The sequence below is a fragment of the Ciona robusta genome, chromosome 8 (genome assembly GCF_009617815.1).
Source record: "Ciona robusta chromosome 8, ASM961781v2".
Classification (NCBI taxonomy): domain Eukaryota; kingdom Metazoa; phylum Chordata; class Ascidiacea; order Phlebobranchia; family Cionidae; genus Ciona; species Ciona robusta.
The window spans coordinates 252,632-270,408 of record NC_143242.1 but is presented as its reverse complement, the minus strand read 5'-3'; the positions used below and the strand labels follow the sequence as shown (position 1 = coordinate 270,408).

The window sequence follows — 17,777 nt, the reverse complement described above, 5'->3', positions numbered from 1 at the left end:
GTCAGACATTTGAAGGTATTCTATTTGAATAAGGTAAGAATCTGAGCTTTGGCTCAACTATATATAAATAAAAGAGTTCTGGACCTAAAATACTTGTTTGACCATTTATCGCGCTACACCGCACAACGTAAGAGCTATCGGACTCAGATGCTTACCTTATTCTATTTGAATAAGGTAAGCATCTGAGCTTTGGCTCAACTATATATAAATAAAAGAGTTCTGGACCTAAAATACTTGTTTGACCATTTATCGCGCTACACCGCACAACGTAAGAGCTATCAGACTATACCATTATTACATACCGTTATCACATTTGTCAGACTAACACATCGGCTACATTTGCACCGAATTGGGTTCAAAGTGTTTTCTTTATACGGAGACTACTTTTCGAATAAAAGTACCTAAGTCAGACATTTTAAGGCATTCTATTTGAATAAGGTAAGCATCTGAGCTTTGGCTCAACTCTATATAAATAAAAGAGTCCTGGACCTAAAATACTTGTTTGACCATTTATCGCGCTACACCGCACAACGTAAGAGCTATCAGACTTCACCATTATTACATACCGTTATCACATTTGTCAGACTAACACATCGGCTAAATTTGCACCGAATTGGGTTCAAGGTGTTTCCTTTATACAAAGACCACTTTTTGAATTGAAGCACCCAACTCAGACATTTTAAGGCATTCTATTTGAATAAGGTAAGCATCTGAGCTTTGGCTCAACTATATATAAATAAAAGAGTTCTGGACCTAAAATACTTGTTTGACCATTTATCGCGCTACACCGCACAACGTAAGCATCTGAGCTTTGGCTCAACTATATATAAATAAAAGTGTTCTGGACCTAAAATACTTGTTTGACCATTTATCGCGCTACACCGCACAACGTAAGAGCTATCAGACTTCACCATTATTACATACCGTTATCACATTTGTCAGACTAACACATCGGCTAAATTTGCACCGAATTGGGTTCAAGGTGTTTCCTTTATACAAAGACCACTTTTTGAATTGAAGCACCCAACTCAGACATTTTGAGGCATTCTAATTGAATAAGGTAAGCATCTGTATTGTGGCTACTCTACTTTCAGGTTCTCTTACCGAATAGAAACGACGTTCGCTGATATTCCTGTTTTTCTGCACCTTGACAAATCGATCTACAACACCGGAAGCACCAACAGCTCTACAACACCGGAAGCACCAACAGCTCTACAACACCGGAAGCACCAACAACTCTACAACACCGCCACAACAACAACTCTTCGACACCGGAAGAACGGTCACCTCCACAAAACCGGACGACCTACCCAGTCTGTGGGTATCGCCGTTGCGGTTGGATATACTCACTCCGACAATAAAGAAGACGTCGACCGCCTTAGTATCGGAACACTACCGACGAACAACCGTCATAGATCCTCTCCACGTCTCTGCACAGATTCTTCGCATTAACTTCGAAGAACGTCGAGGCAACCGAGAACACAACTGGTAGATCATCACCCCTGCATTGAATCCGCGAATTGGGTTAAAGGTGTTTTCTTTATACGAAGACTACTTTTTGAATTGAAGCACACAACTCAGACATTTTTGGGCATTCTATTTGAATAAGGTTCTCTTACCGAATAGAAACGACGTTCGCTGATATTCCTGTTTTTCTGCACCTTGACAAATCGATCTGCAACACCGGAAGCACCAACAGCTCTACAACACCGGAAGCACCAACAGCTCTACAACACCGGAAGCACCAACAACTCTACAAAACCGCCACAACAACAACTCTTCGACACCGGAAGAACGGTCACCTCCACAAAACCGGACGACCTACCCAGTCTGTGGGTATCGCCGTTGCGGTTGGATATACTCACTCCGACAATAAAGAAGACGTCGACCGCCTTATTATCGGAACACTACCGACGAACAACCGTCATAGATCCTCTCCACGTCTCTGCACAGATTCTTCGCATTAACTTCGAAGAACGTCGAGGCAACCGAGAACACAACTGGTAGATCATCACCCCTGCATTGAATCCGGTAAATTTGTGTTATTTCCTTGATATATAAATTTAAATAATTTTTTTCGGGGAAATGGTAAAAATCAAACAATAACAAACAAACATGACAACCCAACAAACCCCGGAAATTGAAATAAAACTAGAGAGAACAATCATGGTCCAACTTACTGGTACGGTAGAGCAAATGAGTGTATCAGTCTTCATGGAACTCTTTGCCGAAGGAGCTCCACTTTTCCACATTGCAGATTTTGTCGAAGGAGTAATAATGGAAAGCTACAAAGAATGTACATTTCTTCTTACCCTGAAACAAGATGCATTAGGCACATCAATCCCCCAAATTTCGGACATAATTGAATACTTTGAAACCAATAACATCAGCTTCACTTCCGAAAACGGATCTACCATGAGAATTCGGGCAGAACTTCCGAGGGCTGAACTGGAAACAATCACCCTCCTCCCAATACCATGTGATGTCCCAATGAAGAAGATTCAAGACCTGATAGCCAAACATAATTGGGGTAAGATTAAATCTCACCAATTTGGTCACCATAGAAATTTTCCGTCGATAAAAAATGGGTGGATCAACCTGAGAATGTCCAAAATCAATAAAGGAAACATCCCACCTGTGATTAAGATTGGCGGCAGATGGGTAACTGTAACCCGCCCAGGAGAAGAAAACGCGCCTCTTTGCAACTATTGCAAACATAGAGGCCACCTCCAAAATAAATGCCCGAAAAAGGGATTTTGTACAATTTGTGAGTGTAGTGGCCATACAACACGTAATTGTCGTATGGTTGCGCCAAGGAAAAGGGCAGTCTTCCACTCAAACAAAGACTCCACCAGAAACCTCGCCACCCAGTCATCAAACAAAACAACACCACAACGAATATTACACCAGGAAATTCAAACATCAACCCCGATCACCCAAACCGAACAACCGGAATGGCATGTGGTCAAACGCAAAAACCAACCACAAGAAAATATTGCAAGCAGCTGGTCTATTCAAACAGAAAATCACTACCGGGTATTGGAGCTATTTGAAAACTCAAGAGATGAGATATTCATAAATTCGGCCCCTGAGTTGGAACTAGAAAACATAATCAAAAATGCCCAAATAGAGAGCGGAACCCCAATCTTAAAACAACAACAAAAAATGACGAGCACGACACAAGCAAAGAATACACCGAAAAAGAACAAGACATTAAAAGGCAAAACACAAGATGAGAGTAAATCCAAAACAAACCCAGTTCAATACAAAAAGTCCGATGATGTTCAACAAAAGGCCCAAAGAACCAAAGAAATCTCCACAGATTCAAACCAAAAAACAAGCGAAACCATTGACCAGGAACAAGTAGAGAACATGGAACCAAGATCATCTTTAGAAGTGTCCTTAACCCATCCACCAACACCCACTCGTTATGAATGGCCAAGAATCTTGAGCCAACATGTGAACCACCGCACGCCAAAACGCCCCCGACAAGAACATGATGGAGCAAAACTACCCGAAACATGACACAGTTGTCAACATCATAGTACCAAAGTACCCAAAGCAACACCAACGATGACATGGACAAAATGGAAAAAACAGTAAAACAAGAGAACAATCTAGTTATTGGAACATTAAACATCAATGGATTAGAAGCAAAAACATCTAAAGTAGTAAATTATATGAAACATAATAATATTGACATTCTATGCGTGCAGGAAACACATAGGCTGAACCATGAAATTAAATCTAGTTTATTTGAAAATTTCGGGTTGGTTATTTACACGAACACAATAACCTGCGCATCGTCCGATCATCACTTTCGACATGGAACCGCCATAATTGTAAAAACTCACTTGTTAACGACGCACCAGATAACCCATAAAATACTCGCCGAAAACCGTATTCAATGCATAAAAATGCAAAGAAGAAACCAAACTATCGAGCTTTTCAACATATATTTACCCCCGGGCGAAAAACATAGAAGTACACGTAAAGAACTAATCGATAAGATTGAATCCGATTTGCCGGAGGCAAATTCAGGCCCTATCTACATTATGGGGGATTTTAACATGATCCTCTCACCCCAAGATAACATGAAATATTTTGATAAAAGAAATAAGATGGATAGAAAAACATGGAGCCGACTTGCAGACCGCTTCAATATAAAAGATGCTTTCCGATACCTATGTACTGGTGAGAAACACTTTTTGCTGGAAACAATTTTCCGGAAACAAAACAATACGTTTTACAAAAATTGTTTCTTACTTGGTTTTTGATTTTTTTTCTTTTACCGTTACATGGCAGCATGGAGCTATAAATGAAAAAATGATATAAATTTTTGAACTTTTCTCCTTAACTGCATCGACCATAATACGATGTGTAATATAAAGTAATCGTCATAATCGACTGAGTTTATGAATTGAACTACCCTCCACCTCCCTTAAAGAATTCTCGGATTTGTATTTCTATGTACAGACAAATTATCCCACGCCACATTGATTTTTTTTCAATTTTAATCTATGTACATAAATAAAATCACAATTTTAAAGAAGAAATCAGTAAAAACGAATCGGAATATTCAACATGTATTTATCTAATACAGAAACTACCAAATCAAATTACAATAAAAGAAGAAATTGATAAAAACCAATTGTTTTTCTATGTATAAAAAAATTAATTTTATGGAACAATAGGGGCACTGACGAAACTTTCTATATTTAAGTATTTGTTACTAATATTACATGAATAGTTTGGTGATTTTAAGTCTGCTTCACACGTGATTATTTTACTCAATTGATTAACATAGGTTTTGCTGATTCTTTCGTGGTTGGGTTTCTTTTTGCAACACCCAATTCTACCAACTCTTGTTGATAATGAGATAAGACAACTTCCAAATTATACAGCTCCCCCCCGTTTTTTTAAACTGCATTTAATTTTAAATAATAGTATCAAAAACAGATATTTTACAGCTTGGCCTATATTTTCTAAGGATGTAGTTTAGGTTAAGACTGTTTAGTTACAGGTCATTTTTATGATTATATTGCTGAATTTAGTTTAAATTAAGTCAGATGTCATTTAGAACGTCATTTAGTTGAATTAAATGTAATCCTTCGGTTACTTCTTGTGCTTTATATAGGTTATGAAACTTACGAGCTTTGTTTTTAGTCTAATAAATGTTATTTGTGGGTAAGCTTATGTTTAAAAGGAAGTAGTTCAGTAAAAATGATAAATTGTAAGAGAAGCATTAGTTCAAGGCTGTTAGAAATGCGTTAGTTTTGATATTTATGAGACAAAATAGACCGCATAATGCATATTGCATAAGTAATAAGTTGTCTGATTAATATTTGTATTATTACCCTGTTTTTGCATTGTTAATTTGTTCTTTTAATTAAGTTTAGTTGCTTTTTAAAACATTGTTTTTTATTGCCCGCAAATGTTTTTTTATCCCAAAAGTCAGGAACATAAAAAAAACAGTACAAGATTTCGAATAAAATTTTAAACAATCATAGAAATCCCACAATCTTTTATAGGCATGTGTGATAAATATTATTCCTAAACACTAACAAAAATTTTTTTAATGCTGAAAATTTGTGAATTTTGTCTTATATTACCCCAATTGACGATTATTAAAAAACTTCAGAATTCTCTAGAATTTTCATAGAAAAAGTCCATTCTTTTTTTGAACAACTTTTCCTCTTTTTTCTTGGTGACTCTTTCATCGTGTCCGTGTCCGAATGCACAATGCAGCGTTTTTGAGGTGACCCTTTAAAAAACAGCACCATTGTGACAACAATTAAGAAGAACATGAAATGCTAACCATCAAATATTTAAACCATGTTAAACATACTTCTGTAAATAGCTATACAATATTTCTTACATGTGAAAATAGGTATTTACTTTATCCTCTGACCTCTTCAAGTGTCATATTTCATACAAAACATACACCTCACGCCTTATATAACTTTTATACATGCAAAAAAACTTCAGACGACCCGTTAAGGGCAGTTAACTGCAAAATAAAGCCTCGAATCCTTTATTTAATGGTTAAAAAGTGAGTATGTGACAACAGTGCCATACAAAAAAATATTATATGAACAAAACTTACAAGACAATGGAACTCTTTTGGCAGGATAAAACAAGTTATCATCCCATCTTGCTTTGCACTCTTCTTCCATACAAACGTCCTCAAAACATTTAAGTCGTTTTCTGTCTTTAGTTTTTAAATCTCCCAAACGATATACATCTTTAGGTTCAGCATCGTCCAAAAATACCACTCGTATAAACTTTGCAGGAATGGTAACATTGTCTAAATAAAATAATTTTGTAAGGTATCAACTGAAAAGCATCAACAACACAAAATAATACAAAAATAACTTAAAAAAGAATATGGTTTTGAATGAAAAAATGTTTAAACATACACTAAGCAATTTAAGATTATCTGTACACAAATTCAAAAGTGTAGTTGGTTATTAAGTAAACACTTACCTTGGTCTGTAATTGAGTTGAAGTAAGACTGAACAGGAACATTTGAACATTGCATATCAGCTTTAATAGGTTCGGTATCCGAAGAGGAGCACCCCACATCACCTGGTGCTACATCTGAAGAGGAGCACCCCACATCACCTGGTGCTACATCTGAAGAGGAGCACCCCACATCACCTGGTGCTACATCCGAAGAGGAGCACCCCACATCACCTGGTGCTACATCTGAAGAGGAGCACCCCACATCACCTGGTGCTACATCCGAAGAGGAGCACCCCACATCACTTGGGGCTACATCCGAAGAGGAGCACCCCACATCACCTGGTGCTACATCCGAAGAGGAGCACCCCACATCACCTGGTGCTACATCCGAAGAGGAGCACCCCACATCACCTGGTGCTACATCCGAAGAGGAGCACCCCACATCACATGGTGCTACATCCGAAGATGAAGGCTTATGACCAGTTGTAATTTCGATTGAAGACTTTTCTGTTGATAAACGAAGTTATTACATTTGTCATTAATTAATTAAAACATAGTGGTTATTATTATTATAGAAGAATAAGTTAAAAAACTGACAGAGACATGTACATTAATCTAAACCTGAGAACTGCTGAAAAACTAACCTGTAGCAATTGTTTGCAAAGTCATTCTTGCCTTTTCTACTAACTGGTGTGGATCTGATATATCATAAACTTTTTCAGCGATAGCTATTGAATGTCCTTTTGACCTCGCTACTGCCACCTGAACATCTTTCGGGAGTTGGCTAACACCACGTGTAATTAACTTTCTAACTGCAGTCACACTGATGACTGACCCGAACACCAGTTGGCATCTTTTTCTCCAGATACTGTTGAATTCGGAAGCGGACATCTTTTCTCTGTCACTTATAAATGATGGAAAAGCTTTTAATTTATTTGAATAGGACGTTCCTTTCCATGAATGTCCTGATGCAGCTTTTAAGTCATTAAGCTCCAATTCAGAAAGGACAAGGCAACCATGTTGTGCCTTTTCCTTTTGGTCTTTTACGTAAATACTAAAATTTCCCATATCTGTTTTTTGAGCATTATTTAGTTCGTCAAGTGTTAGTCCAGTCAGTACAGATGATCTGCAGCCAGATTTGCACACTACTCTTAAAAAGATATCAGAGCACAGGTGTTTGACGCCTTCTGGCGTTGGTATGGGATCTTCTCGAATACTTTGCATGACTTCTTTAAATTTCTTTTCATATTTTAAAATTTGTAAAAATGGATCTTTAATTTCTTTTAATTGGCTTCTTGATTTTTGTTTCACAAAATTTTCTCTCTGTTCTTTTTTTGTTCGTTGCCGCAAGAGCCAATGGTCTGTGTACTTTAATAATTTTTTAAATTCAGCGGAATGAAAATTCTCATGCTGTGTCTCTACAAACTGTATGAAATTTTTCAATGTACAAAGATAAGAGTATTTTGTGCCATCCGCACCTTCTCCGGTTAGGGTACTTTGTATATTATGGTAAATTATTCCTGGTGATTTTAAGTCTGCTTCACACGTGATTATTTTACTCAATTGATTAACATAGGTTTTTGCTGATTCTTTCGTGGTTGGGTTTCTTTTTGCAACACCCAATTCTACCAACTCTTGTTGATAATGAGATAAGACAGTTTCCAAATTGTACAGCTCCCCCCCCTTCTTTTAAACTGCATTTAATTTCAAATAGTCTAAAACTGTCAGCTCTTACATCTACTTCTTTATGATTGTATAGACAATGTAGTTTGATAGACTTTACTACTCGGTGACAGAGAATGCATGAATAGCCTGTATAGTTTTTATATTATCCAGAACTTTCTTGCTTTAACTTGTTGTCATACAGCATGGCTGTCTTATCAAGATTTGAATGGTGTAATCTGTGGTGTGTTGTGACATTCACAAATTTCATGGAACAATAGGGGCACTGACGAAACTTTCTATATTTAAGTATTTGTTACTAATATTACATGAATAGTTTCAAAACTACACTTTACCTTCCGGATTTAGAAACTCTTTCTTGATTACCTTTGGTACTAAATTTGCACCTAGAAAATAACAAAATATAGCATTAGTTATATATGTACATACATTATCATGATACCATCAAAATAATACATATAGTCAAATACAAAAAAATAATATATATAGATAATAAATATTTAATAATAATATATATAATATATAAGAAACAATATATTAAATTTGAAATGAAATCAGACGAACCTTCTTTGTCTTGGTTTTCCCATTGTCCCTCCCAGAAATCACTCTTAAACACAATGAAACATTACTAGTTACATTAGTGGAGACACTAAATTAATTGTAAAAAATACTCTAAATTTTAGGCTGATTTTGAAATGATGTCAAAATAAACGAAGCAGTGCTAATTTTACTATTTTAGTTCATAATATATATATATATATATATTTGAATTCATAAACAAAATTCTTAAAGTATAGAAAACCATACTTCTCCAAGCGGCCTGTGAGCGAGTCCAACTGATTTTTAATCTCTTGTAAGCTTCTGAAATAATAAAAAAAAAACAATTACATTATTATCTTAAATAAAATTGTTTAACCAAAAATCTACCTAATGTATGATTAAATGTTAATTTACATACGACCCAGCCCAACGTCACGTCAGGAAACGGCGCTTGTGTCCGCCATTACGGAGCCCACAGAGCGTGAATCGCCTATACAAATGCATGGTCGGCGTGTGTTTATTTGGTTCTTGTAAGCGATACAACGCTAGAAAACACGTATAGCGGTTGTTTTAACATTTAAAATATAATTTCTAATATAAATCTTGTTATATAATATTAAATCTAAGAATTAATGTGGAGTAAATTAGTATTTTGACTGGTTTTCAGCGTACAGTGTGGTTTAACAGGATACTTTACGTTGGCGATTAATACTAGCAGCAATCAGCTTAGTTTACATAATAGTATATGATCATACCTACGAATCTACAGAACCATTATATACTACATTTATAATCCAACATGAGTGGACATGCAGCTCCAAACTACTTTTAAGTACTAGCAGATAAGGTGTTTGCGTTTTCCGATTTCATAAAGACCCGGAACGCAGAAAAGGTAGCTTATTAATTCAAGCAGAGGACCAAAAATAGTAACTCAGTATTGTTTTCCTCAATGTCACTTCGATATTAGGCAAATTTTATAAAGATACCTTAAGTTTCGTTGCCGGGTATACGTGTTAAGTTTGTGAGCCAAAAAGTAAAATCACGGCAATTTACATGCAAAACTGCAGCTAGATACACCAGTATATGTTAATGTTATGCGTTTTTGTTTGTATTTTTATATTTTAAACATGTTCTTTTATGTTTTTGGTTGGTATACTTGATATTTTCTGTTTTTTTACTCTTTAATCGATTGAGTGTTCAATAGAATTTGATTCTTTATGTGAGGTTTATTATTGTGATAAGATATAACATTAGTAGAAAGCCATTTTTACGCGCAGAAGAGCTTGGTTCTTAAAAATCGCAATATTTAGACGAAAAACAGCACCCAGCAATGATAAAATGCTATGCCGTGGGCTCCGTAATGGCTGCGACTATGACGTCACAGACGCGGGGACAATGGATAACAAGACTCGTTGTTTTACAATCCGTTTCCTAACTTGGTCAATACTAACTTTGCCCCAGCCTATTAAATAGGAGCTGACAAATGTTACTTCGATTTAAATATGATCAAGTAAAAATATTTTTAGCAATACAAAAACAGACGAGAGTCTCTGGCTGCTGTCAAAACCTGGGAACATGTTTTCGATACGATCAATTGTTACGTCACATGCCCTATTGCAGCGTAACTATTTATTATGACGTTTAAAAATATAACAATCGGGAGGTATGTGCTCACTGCTCAACCAACTGCGAAATCAAAACATCCTGTATCAATAATTTATCACATAAAGTAGAATAGATATTGATGTGAACAACCAATAAAACATTTTTATTGCATAGGACACTGATTGTGGTGAATTTAAAATGATATTACATTTATTAAAACGACGTATCAAATCGGCAGAAACAAATGAAAAGTTTTACGCACGTTCATCGTGGATTAAAAATGTAACGATGATTACGTCATAATGCCTTTGATAAACTATTAAAATTTAAGAAAACAATTGTGGTTTATGTGCTTCTATATTTCGTATAATTGTTTTATTCCCGACATATTTTAAGCCAGCAATCAAGAATAGTTTAAACTTTGAATACAGGTATATTGCGTGTATGTGATTTTTAATTGGTGCAAATATAAGAGCGAGGAGCGACGCTATCAGTAAATTGGAACCAACGCAAATTGTAATACATTATTACAAAGTATCTTCCCGGCCGAGCTTGGACAGAAGCCAAAAAACATCGTTTGTTGGCACCGCACGAGAACCAGAGTTTCATTACGTCATTTTTCACGAGAATAAATTCACAACGATTGCTTCGGTTGATAAGTGTTAAATGTATGCTACCGCATGCGTCTTCCTTTATTTCCTACGCTGGCGCAGAGCGTAAAAATGTGACGCTCATACACATGGCGCCTATAACAGAGGGGGGCGCCATGCTCATACACGATGTTTCGATCTCGTGGTTGGTTGGACAGTGGGCACATTCGTCCCGATTGTTACGTAATGAAACGTCATAGTTAATAGTTATGTTGCAATAAGACATGTGACGTAAAAATTAAGCGCAAAATGACCAAATTGCAGCACGGCAATGTTTGTTACTCGAGCGAATTCGTTAGCTGATAATTACGAACACGCGACGAACATAAAATATTAGATCGCAGCTTTAACAACCGTTTCTATCGCACAGGCGCCCGAACTAGACTGTGGTGATGGTTAGTAATACGCTTTATAACAAGATTTGGTAGCTTGGGTGACAGACGCACGTAAAACATAACACGTCCGGATTTTAAATAAAATTAAACGATCACCGTCCGGATTTACAACTTTTACAATCCTGCAGGACTTTAATTATAAAACTAATAAAAAATTATCAAATACATAATCATAACAAACTAGCAAGTCATGTTCTATTACGACACCATTAAAGTATGCCAGATATTAAGATTTTTAAAATGGTACTGTTTTGGTTGGTTTATTAATAATTATTATTACATGTAAGGTCTAGGGAATTGAGGACTACCTCTGCATAAATGAGACATTTTCCTGTAACGAATGTAATTAGGAAGAAAAATTTACAACACATAATATGTTAAAACACACTACAAACTTAGAATTATATAAACACACAGTTTGAATGAATATTTAAGAAGCAAAAATTAAGTTGAAGTACTTTCAGTCACTTTAAAAAAGTAGTTTTTTTTTAGTAAAGTGGGGTAATGAAAAACAATGGGGTAATTGGGGTAAGAAAGGACAACCCCCCTAGCCCACTAAAAAAATCATTTTATCGCAAACGGCTTTTGTGGGTAAAAAGGACATTTATTTGGCTTATTTTTTATCCTAACATTCATTCTAGGTGGTAATTATTTTTTCGGTAAAACACAAATTAATAAATCAAACAATAAATTGACAAAAACAACTTTTTATGGGGTTTGCTAAACTTTTTTTTGTGAGAAAGCCTTTCATGATAAACTTATTATGAATGCAGGTATGTGCTACATATTTAAGTACCTTGCTGCTGGTATATTTTAATTTTAAATTTTACGAGCATTTCATACTTTTTTCTCTTGTTTTTATTTTACCCCAAAATTGTGGGGTAAAAATTATGGGAAGGGGTAAAAAAACTGTTTTTTGTTTATTTTACACCAACCAATATTAACTTGGTGATAAAATTAATTTTAAAGTTATGTATGTATATTATTTTAATTTAATTAATAGTTTAATTGATTTTAAAGGTAATCAAGTATCAAAAACAGATATTTTACAGCTTTGCCTACATTTTCTGATGGTGTAGTTTATGTTTTACGTTAAGCCTATTCAGTTACAGGTCATTTTTATGATTATGTGGCTGAATTTTAAATTTAGTTCGGATAAAGTCAAGATGTCATTTAGATTTTCAAAAGCCTTTACCATTTAGTTAAACCAAGTGTAGTGCTCTAGTTACTTCTTGTGCTTTATATAGGTTATGAAACTTACGAGCTTTGTTTTTAGTAATAAATGTTATTTGTGGGTAAGCCTATGTTCAAAAGGAAGTAGTTCAGTAAAAATGATAAATTGTAAAAGAAAAGCTTTAGAAAAAGGCTGTTAAAAGTGTGTAGGAGATATTTTGATTTTGTGGAAAAAAGAGGAAAAGTTGATGTTTCTGAGAAAATATAGACTGCATAATACTTAAGTTGTAAGAATTATATTTGTATTATTGCCCTGTACTTCAATTATTATTATTTTTTTTTTGATTAAGTTAAGTTGCCTTTAAAACCATTGTTTTTATTGCCCCGCAAATGTTTTTTTTACCCCAAAGCCAGGGGAATAAAAAAACAGCACAAAATTTCGAATAAAATTTCAAGTAATCATAGAAATCCTACAATCTTTTTTGGACATCAAGGTATGATGGATACTGTTCCTCCAGACTAAAAATATTTTATTTTTATTTATTACTTTGGGGGAAAATCGAAAGTTTATATTTTCTGTTTTTTATTACCCCACTTGACTATATATTAGATTTAGAACATAAAAAAATATATATAATACTTGTCCAAGCGTCTTGTAAGCCCGTCCAATTGATCTTTAACTTCTTTAAAGCTTCTGAAATCACAAATGTAAAAATGAATCTTGTACTTACACTAAAGTTTATTGGGGCTTAACCTCTAAGTTATCCAAATGAAGTGGGAAGTCGAATAATGCATATCAGATATCACATTAATCAGATTTTCATGCAGCTTAAATATTTGCTTAAGGTTATTTGGATTTTTAGCAAAGAAAATATGTTTAAATGAGAGACCGACCGATATCAACTTTTTCCACCGATACCGATATTTTTAGCTTTTACCGATATTTGTCACTATAGCGAACCATATGAAATGATCAGTATTAAACAAAAGTAATGCCTGTATTCAAGATATTGAAAGTTATAATAGAGAAAAATTAGTTGGTCTGCATGTTCTTAGGAAACATGCATGTTCTTAGGAAGCAGTGGCGGATCTAGAGGGGGGTGTTTGGTGTTTGAACACCCTCTTCAGAAATTTTATACATATTTTCGTTACAAAGCTCTAAACGAAAAACGACCGATACCTCGGTCGACTTCTAGTTTAAATATAAATAATTAAAATTATTTTTCGCATTATCGCAATACAAACAGAAAATAATTACAGAAGGATTTATTACTTACTGTGAATTACAGCAGATCTTTCGGTTTACATCAGAATGCACACATTTGCTTTTAATAGAACCACTACCATCCATAACTTCATCGTCACTATTGTCAATAAAAGATTATTACTGTAATGAACACATCACTCCTTAACAAGCAACAAACTAATTTTATATGGTTAAGCCAACTACTCTTAAACCGCTTACCACACTAAAAATTCATGTATTATAATATAATATATAAAATACCTGGAAACATACGAGAGAGAGGAAACCTCATCTGCTTGTTTTAGTTCAGCTGAATTCCTGAAAAATTTAAAACAATGTAAGAACTAACACATCAGGAATTATTGGGTCATAATGCATAATGTTACGGTTGTAACTTACAACTTTACTTACAACTTAGTAAGTAAATGATAAGTAGTAAGTTAATTTAACTTAATTGTATAGGCCTATAAATGTATTATTAATTAATATTTTAGATCATGAATTTGCTGTGTGTGTTCATTTTACAGTACAAATGCTCTCTATCGTCATTAACCATGATATGAGGTGTATAATGAATTATTTGCAAATTTGGTTATACATAAATACAAACCTTGAGTCTGAAGAAGCACTAGTATCTGCATTGTTATAATCAGTGCAAAGAAAAAGATCCTCCTCACTGCAATAAAAAGGTATATGTATAATACAGTTATATATTATTAGAATGAATCTAAACATACATCCTATCAATGTTTAGTTTGTTTTTCCTCCATAGAAAGAAAACAATACTACATTAACAGTTAACAAAAGCCCAGAACTTTAAATAGCACCCAATATCAAATAGACAAACTAATTATTTATTGATTAATGTAGTAAATGGTACTCAATGAATGAAAATATTTAAAACAATTTAAGTTCTTACCAATCAAAAGGTGATAAAAACGAGTCCGTATCACTAAAAATAAAACAAATTAAAAATAGAAGAGGTGTATAATGGTAAACATTTTATTAATCCTACAATTAGCTTAATGTTCAAATCATGAACAGCCAATAATGTTTGATATAGTCCAGCACTCCAACAAACTAATTAAATATATATATACAGTGCTGCGATTCGTTGCCAGGTGTCGCCGGGCGCAAATTTCGACATCCAAATTCTGGCGAGACACTTAATCATTCTGACGTCATAATACGTCACATCAGTGCCGGATTTAGAGGGGCTGTTTGGTGTTTGAACACCCGCCTCAGAAATATTATACATATTTTCGTTTACGCAGCTCTAAACGAATAACTGCGTGCGTCAAAGTAACGATCGTTTGAAGTTGATTTAAAATTCTGTGACTTAAAATCAACTACAATACGACTGCTTTTAATATATGTGACAGATTGCGCAAGTTATTTCAATCGTTATCTATATTATCATATATACATGCTGACGAAAAGATCACTCGTCTCCCGAGTCACAGGAACGGTAAATCGACAAAGGAAATGCGACAAAATTTACAAACGGGCATACATTAATTTGATATTTTATTGGGTATTTTGACACCGGCAAGCAGATTAGACGAGAAATTTGATAAAAACTTTTTATGGGGTTTGCTAAACTTTTTTTGTGAGAAGGCCTTTCGTGATAAACCTTATATGAATGCAGTTATTTGTAACATATTTAAGTACCTTGCTGCTGGTATATTTTAATTTTAAATTTTTCGAACTTTTTATACTTTTTTTCTTGTTTTTTTTTACCTCAAAATTGTCTTATGGAAAGGGGAAAAAACTGTTTTTTTTTGTTTTTTTTTACCCCAACCAATATTAACTTTGTGATAAAATTGATTTTAAAGTTATGTATGCAGATTGTTTTCATTTAATTAAAGATAATCAAGTATCAAAAAACAAATATTTTACAGCTTTGTCTATATTTTCTGATGATGTAGTTTACGTTTTAGATTGAGACTGTTCAGTTACAGTTTCAGGTAATTTTTATGATTGTGTTGCAGGATTTAGTTGAGATTATGTCGAGAAGTCATTCAGATTCTCCCAAAAACTTTTTCACTTAGTTAAATCAAACTTTTTCACTTAAATCTTAAATAAATAAATCTTAGTTAAATTATGAACTTTGTTTTCAGTCTAAAAAAATGGTATTTGTGGGTAAGCTTATGATTAAAGGAAGTAGTTATAAGTTATAAAAGAAAAGCATTAAAACAAGGCTGTTAAATGTGTGTAGGAGATATTTTGCTTTTGTGGAAAAAAGAGGAAAAGTTGATGTTTTTGAGAAAATATAGACTACATAATGCATAAGTTGTAAGACTTCTATTTGTATTATTGCCCTGTACTTCCACTGTAAATATTTTTTCTTTTAATTAAGTTAAGTTGCCTTTGAAACCATTGTTTTTTATTGCCCCGCAAATGTTTTTTTAAATAATCATAGAAATCCTACAATCTTTTCTGGACATCAATGATCAAGGTATGATAAATATTGTTCCTCCAGACTAAACATTATTTTTGTTTATTACTTGGGGAGAGAATCGAATGTTTTCTGTTTTTTATTACACTTGAAAATACTTATTATATGTATACGTAAGCTAAAAAGGTAATTACCGCTTACCGCACACTGTGTATCCCAGAGCAGGAATACACAATGTCTCGTTGACCGCGAGCGAGCATACCACATACACAGTGAATGTTCAATTTTATAATTTTTTTACAATGTCAATGTTACCTCTTATTCACTACCCAGTCCGCGCCCGATTGTCAAAAAAGAAACACTCTGTTTCTTCTTAAAATGTGCCAGTGTCTGCTAGCGATACGTATTATTTTGACGTTGAAATTTCTAAAAGTGTACGCAGAAAAAAATCTTTCGTGGCACAGAGTATCGATCCAAAAATATGCCCGCCCATCTGTCGCAATGGTTTTTATCAAGTTTAGTTTATTTCTACATAGAAGGGAATGACATGCCGATTATTTGCAACACAATAGCAGTTCAATTATAAATCAATTGTTTTCAACATAATTACAATTTACACGATTGTTATTTTCCGCTCTCGCATGCAACATTATATCAACAGCATAAGGCTCGGCACTCGGCCCAATTTTCAACATAGTGCCAAAAAATGATACGCTCGGGCACGAGCTTTTTAGTTTGGGCTCAGCTCGGCACATCCCCATAAAATACCAATAGAAAAGAATCAATGTTTCTTTTTTATTATATAGATTAACATAAAAAAACTCACCCATCACTACTCTCACTGCTGACAATCTCCCTAATATTAAATAATGTCATTATATGCATCGTTGTACTGGATATTAATTAGCAATTATATATATGTACATACTTTATTGTATCTTGACCTTGTTTGACCATTTATCGCGCTACACCGCGCAACGTAAGAGCTATCGGACTTTACCATTATTACATACCGTTATCACATTTGTAAGATTAACACATCGGCTACATTTGCACAGAATTGGGTTCAAGGTGTTTTTTTTATACAAAGACCACTTTTTGAATTGAAGCACCCAACTCAGACATTTTAAGGCATTCTATTTGAATAAGGTAAGCATCTGAGCTTTGGCTCAACTATATATAAATAAAAGAGTTCTGGACCTAAAATACTTGTTTGACCATTTATCGCGCTACACCGCACAACGTAAGAGCTATCGGACTTCACCATTATTACATACCGTTATCACATTTGTCAGACTAACACATCGGCTACATTTGCACCGAATTGGGTTCAAAGTGTTTTCTTTATACGGAGACTACTTTTCGAATTGAAGCACCCAACTCAGACATTTTAAGGCATTCTATTTGAATAAGGTAAGCATCTGAGCTTTGGCTCAACTATATATAAATAAAAGAGTTCGGGACCTAAAATACTTGTTTGACCATTTATCGCGCTACACCGCACAACGTAAGAGCTATCAGACTTCACCATTATTACATACCGTTATCACATTTGTCAGACTAACACATCGGCTACATTTGCACCGAATTGGGTTCAACGTGTTTTCTTTATACGGAGACTA

The 17,777-nt window shown here is 34.4% G+C and overlaps 2 protein-coding genes across 4 annotated transcripts; both read right to left on the bottom strand.

The window, feature by feature from the left end:
* Positions 1–4,496: 4,496 nt before the first annotated feature.
* On the bottom strand, positions 4,497–17,344 carry LOC149731965 (uncharacterized). Of its 3 annotated transcripts, XM_089883540.1 has the most exons (10): positions 16,982–17,328; positions 14,677–14,709; positions 14,368–14,433; positions 14,019–14,075; positions 13,789–13,875; positions 13,152–13,205; positions 8,956–9,009; positions 8,713–8,755; positions 8,484–8,534; positions 6,832–6,972 (listed from the first exon to the last, which is right to left on the bottom strand). In XM_089883540.1, the coding sequence occupies exons 1-9, from the start codon at positions 17,038–17,040 to the stop codon at positions 8,523–8,525; spliced, it is 465 nt and encodes a 154-aa protein (XP_089739666.1). In that variant the 5' UTR covers positions 17,041–17,328; the 3' UTR covers positions 6,832–6,972; positions 8,484–8,522. The 3 variants fall into 3 exon arrangements, with proteins under 3 accessions (XP_089739664.1, XP_089739666.1, XP_089739665.1); XM_089883538.1 differs by lacking the exons at positions 8,713–8,755; positions 13,789–13,875; positions 14,019–14,075 and adding exons at positions 4,497–5,764; positions 6,107–6,307 and having other exon boundaries at positions 6,487–6,972; positions 16,982–17,068; XM_089883539.1 differs by lacking the exon at positions 8,713–8,755 and having other exon boundaries at positions 16,982–17,344.
* LOC149731966 (uncharacterized) lies at positions 7,000–8,477 on the bottom strand. Its single transcript, XM_089883545.1, has one exon. The coding sequence runs from the start codon at positions 7,687–7,689 to the stop codon at positions 7,105–7,107; it is 585 nt and encodes a 194-aa protein (XP_089739671.1). The 5' UTR covers positions 7,690–8,477; the 3' UTR covers positions 7,000–7,104.
* Positions 17,345–17,777: the final 433 nt, after the last annotated feature.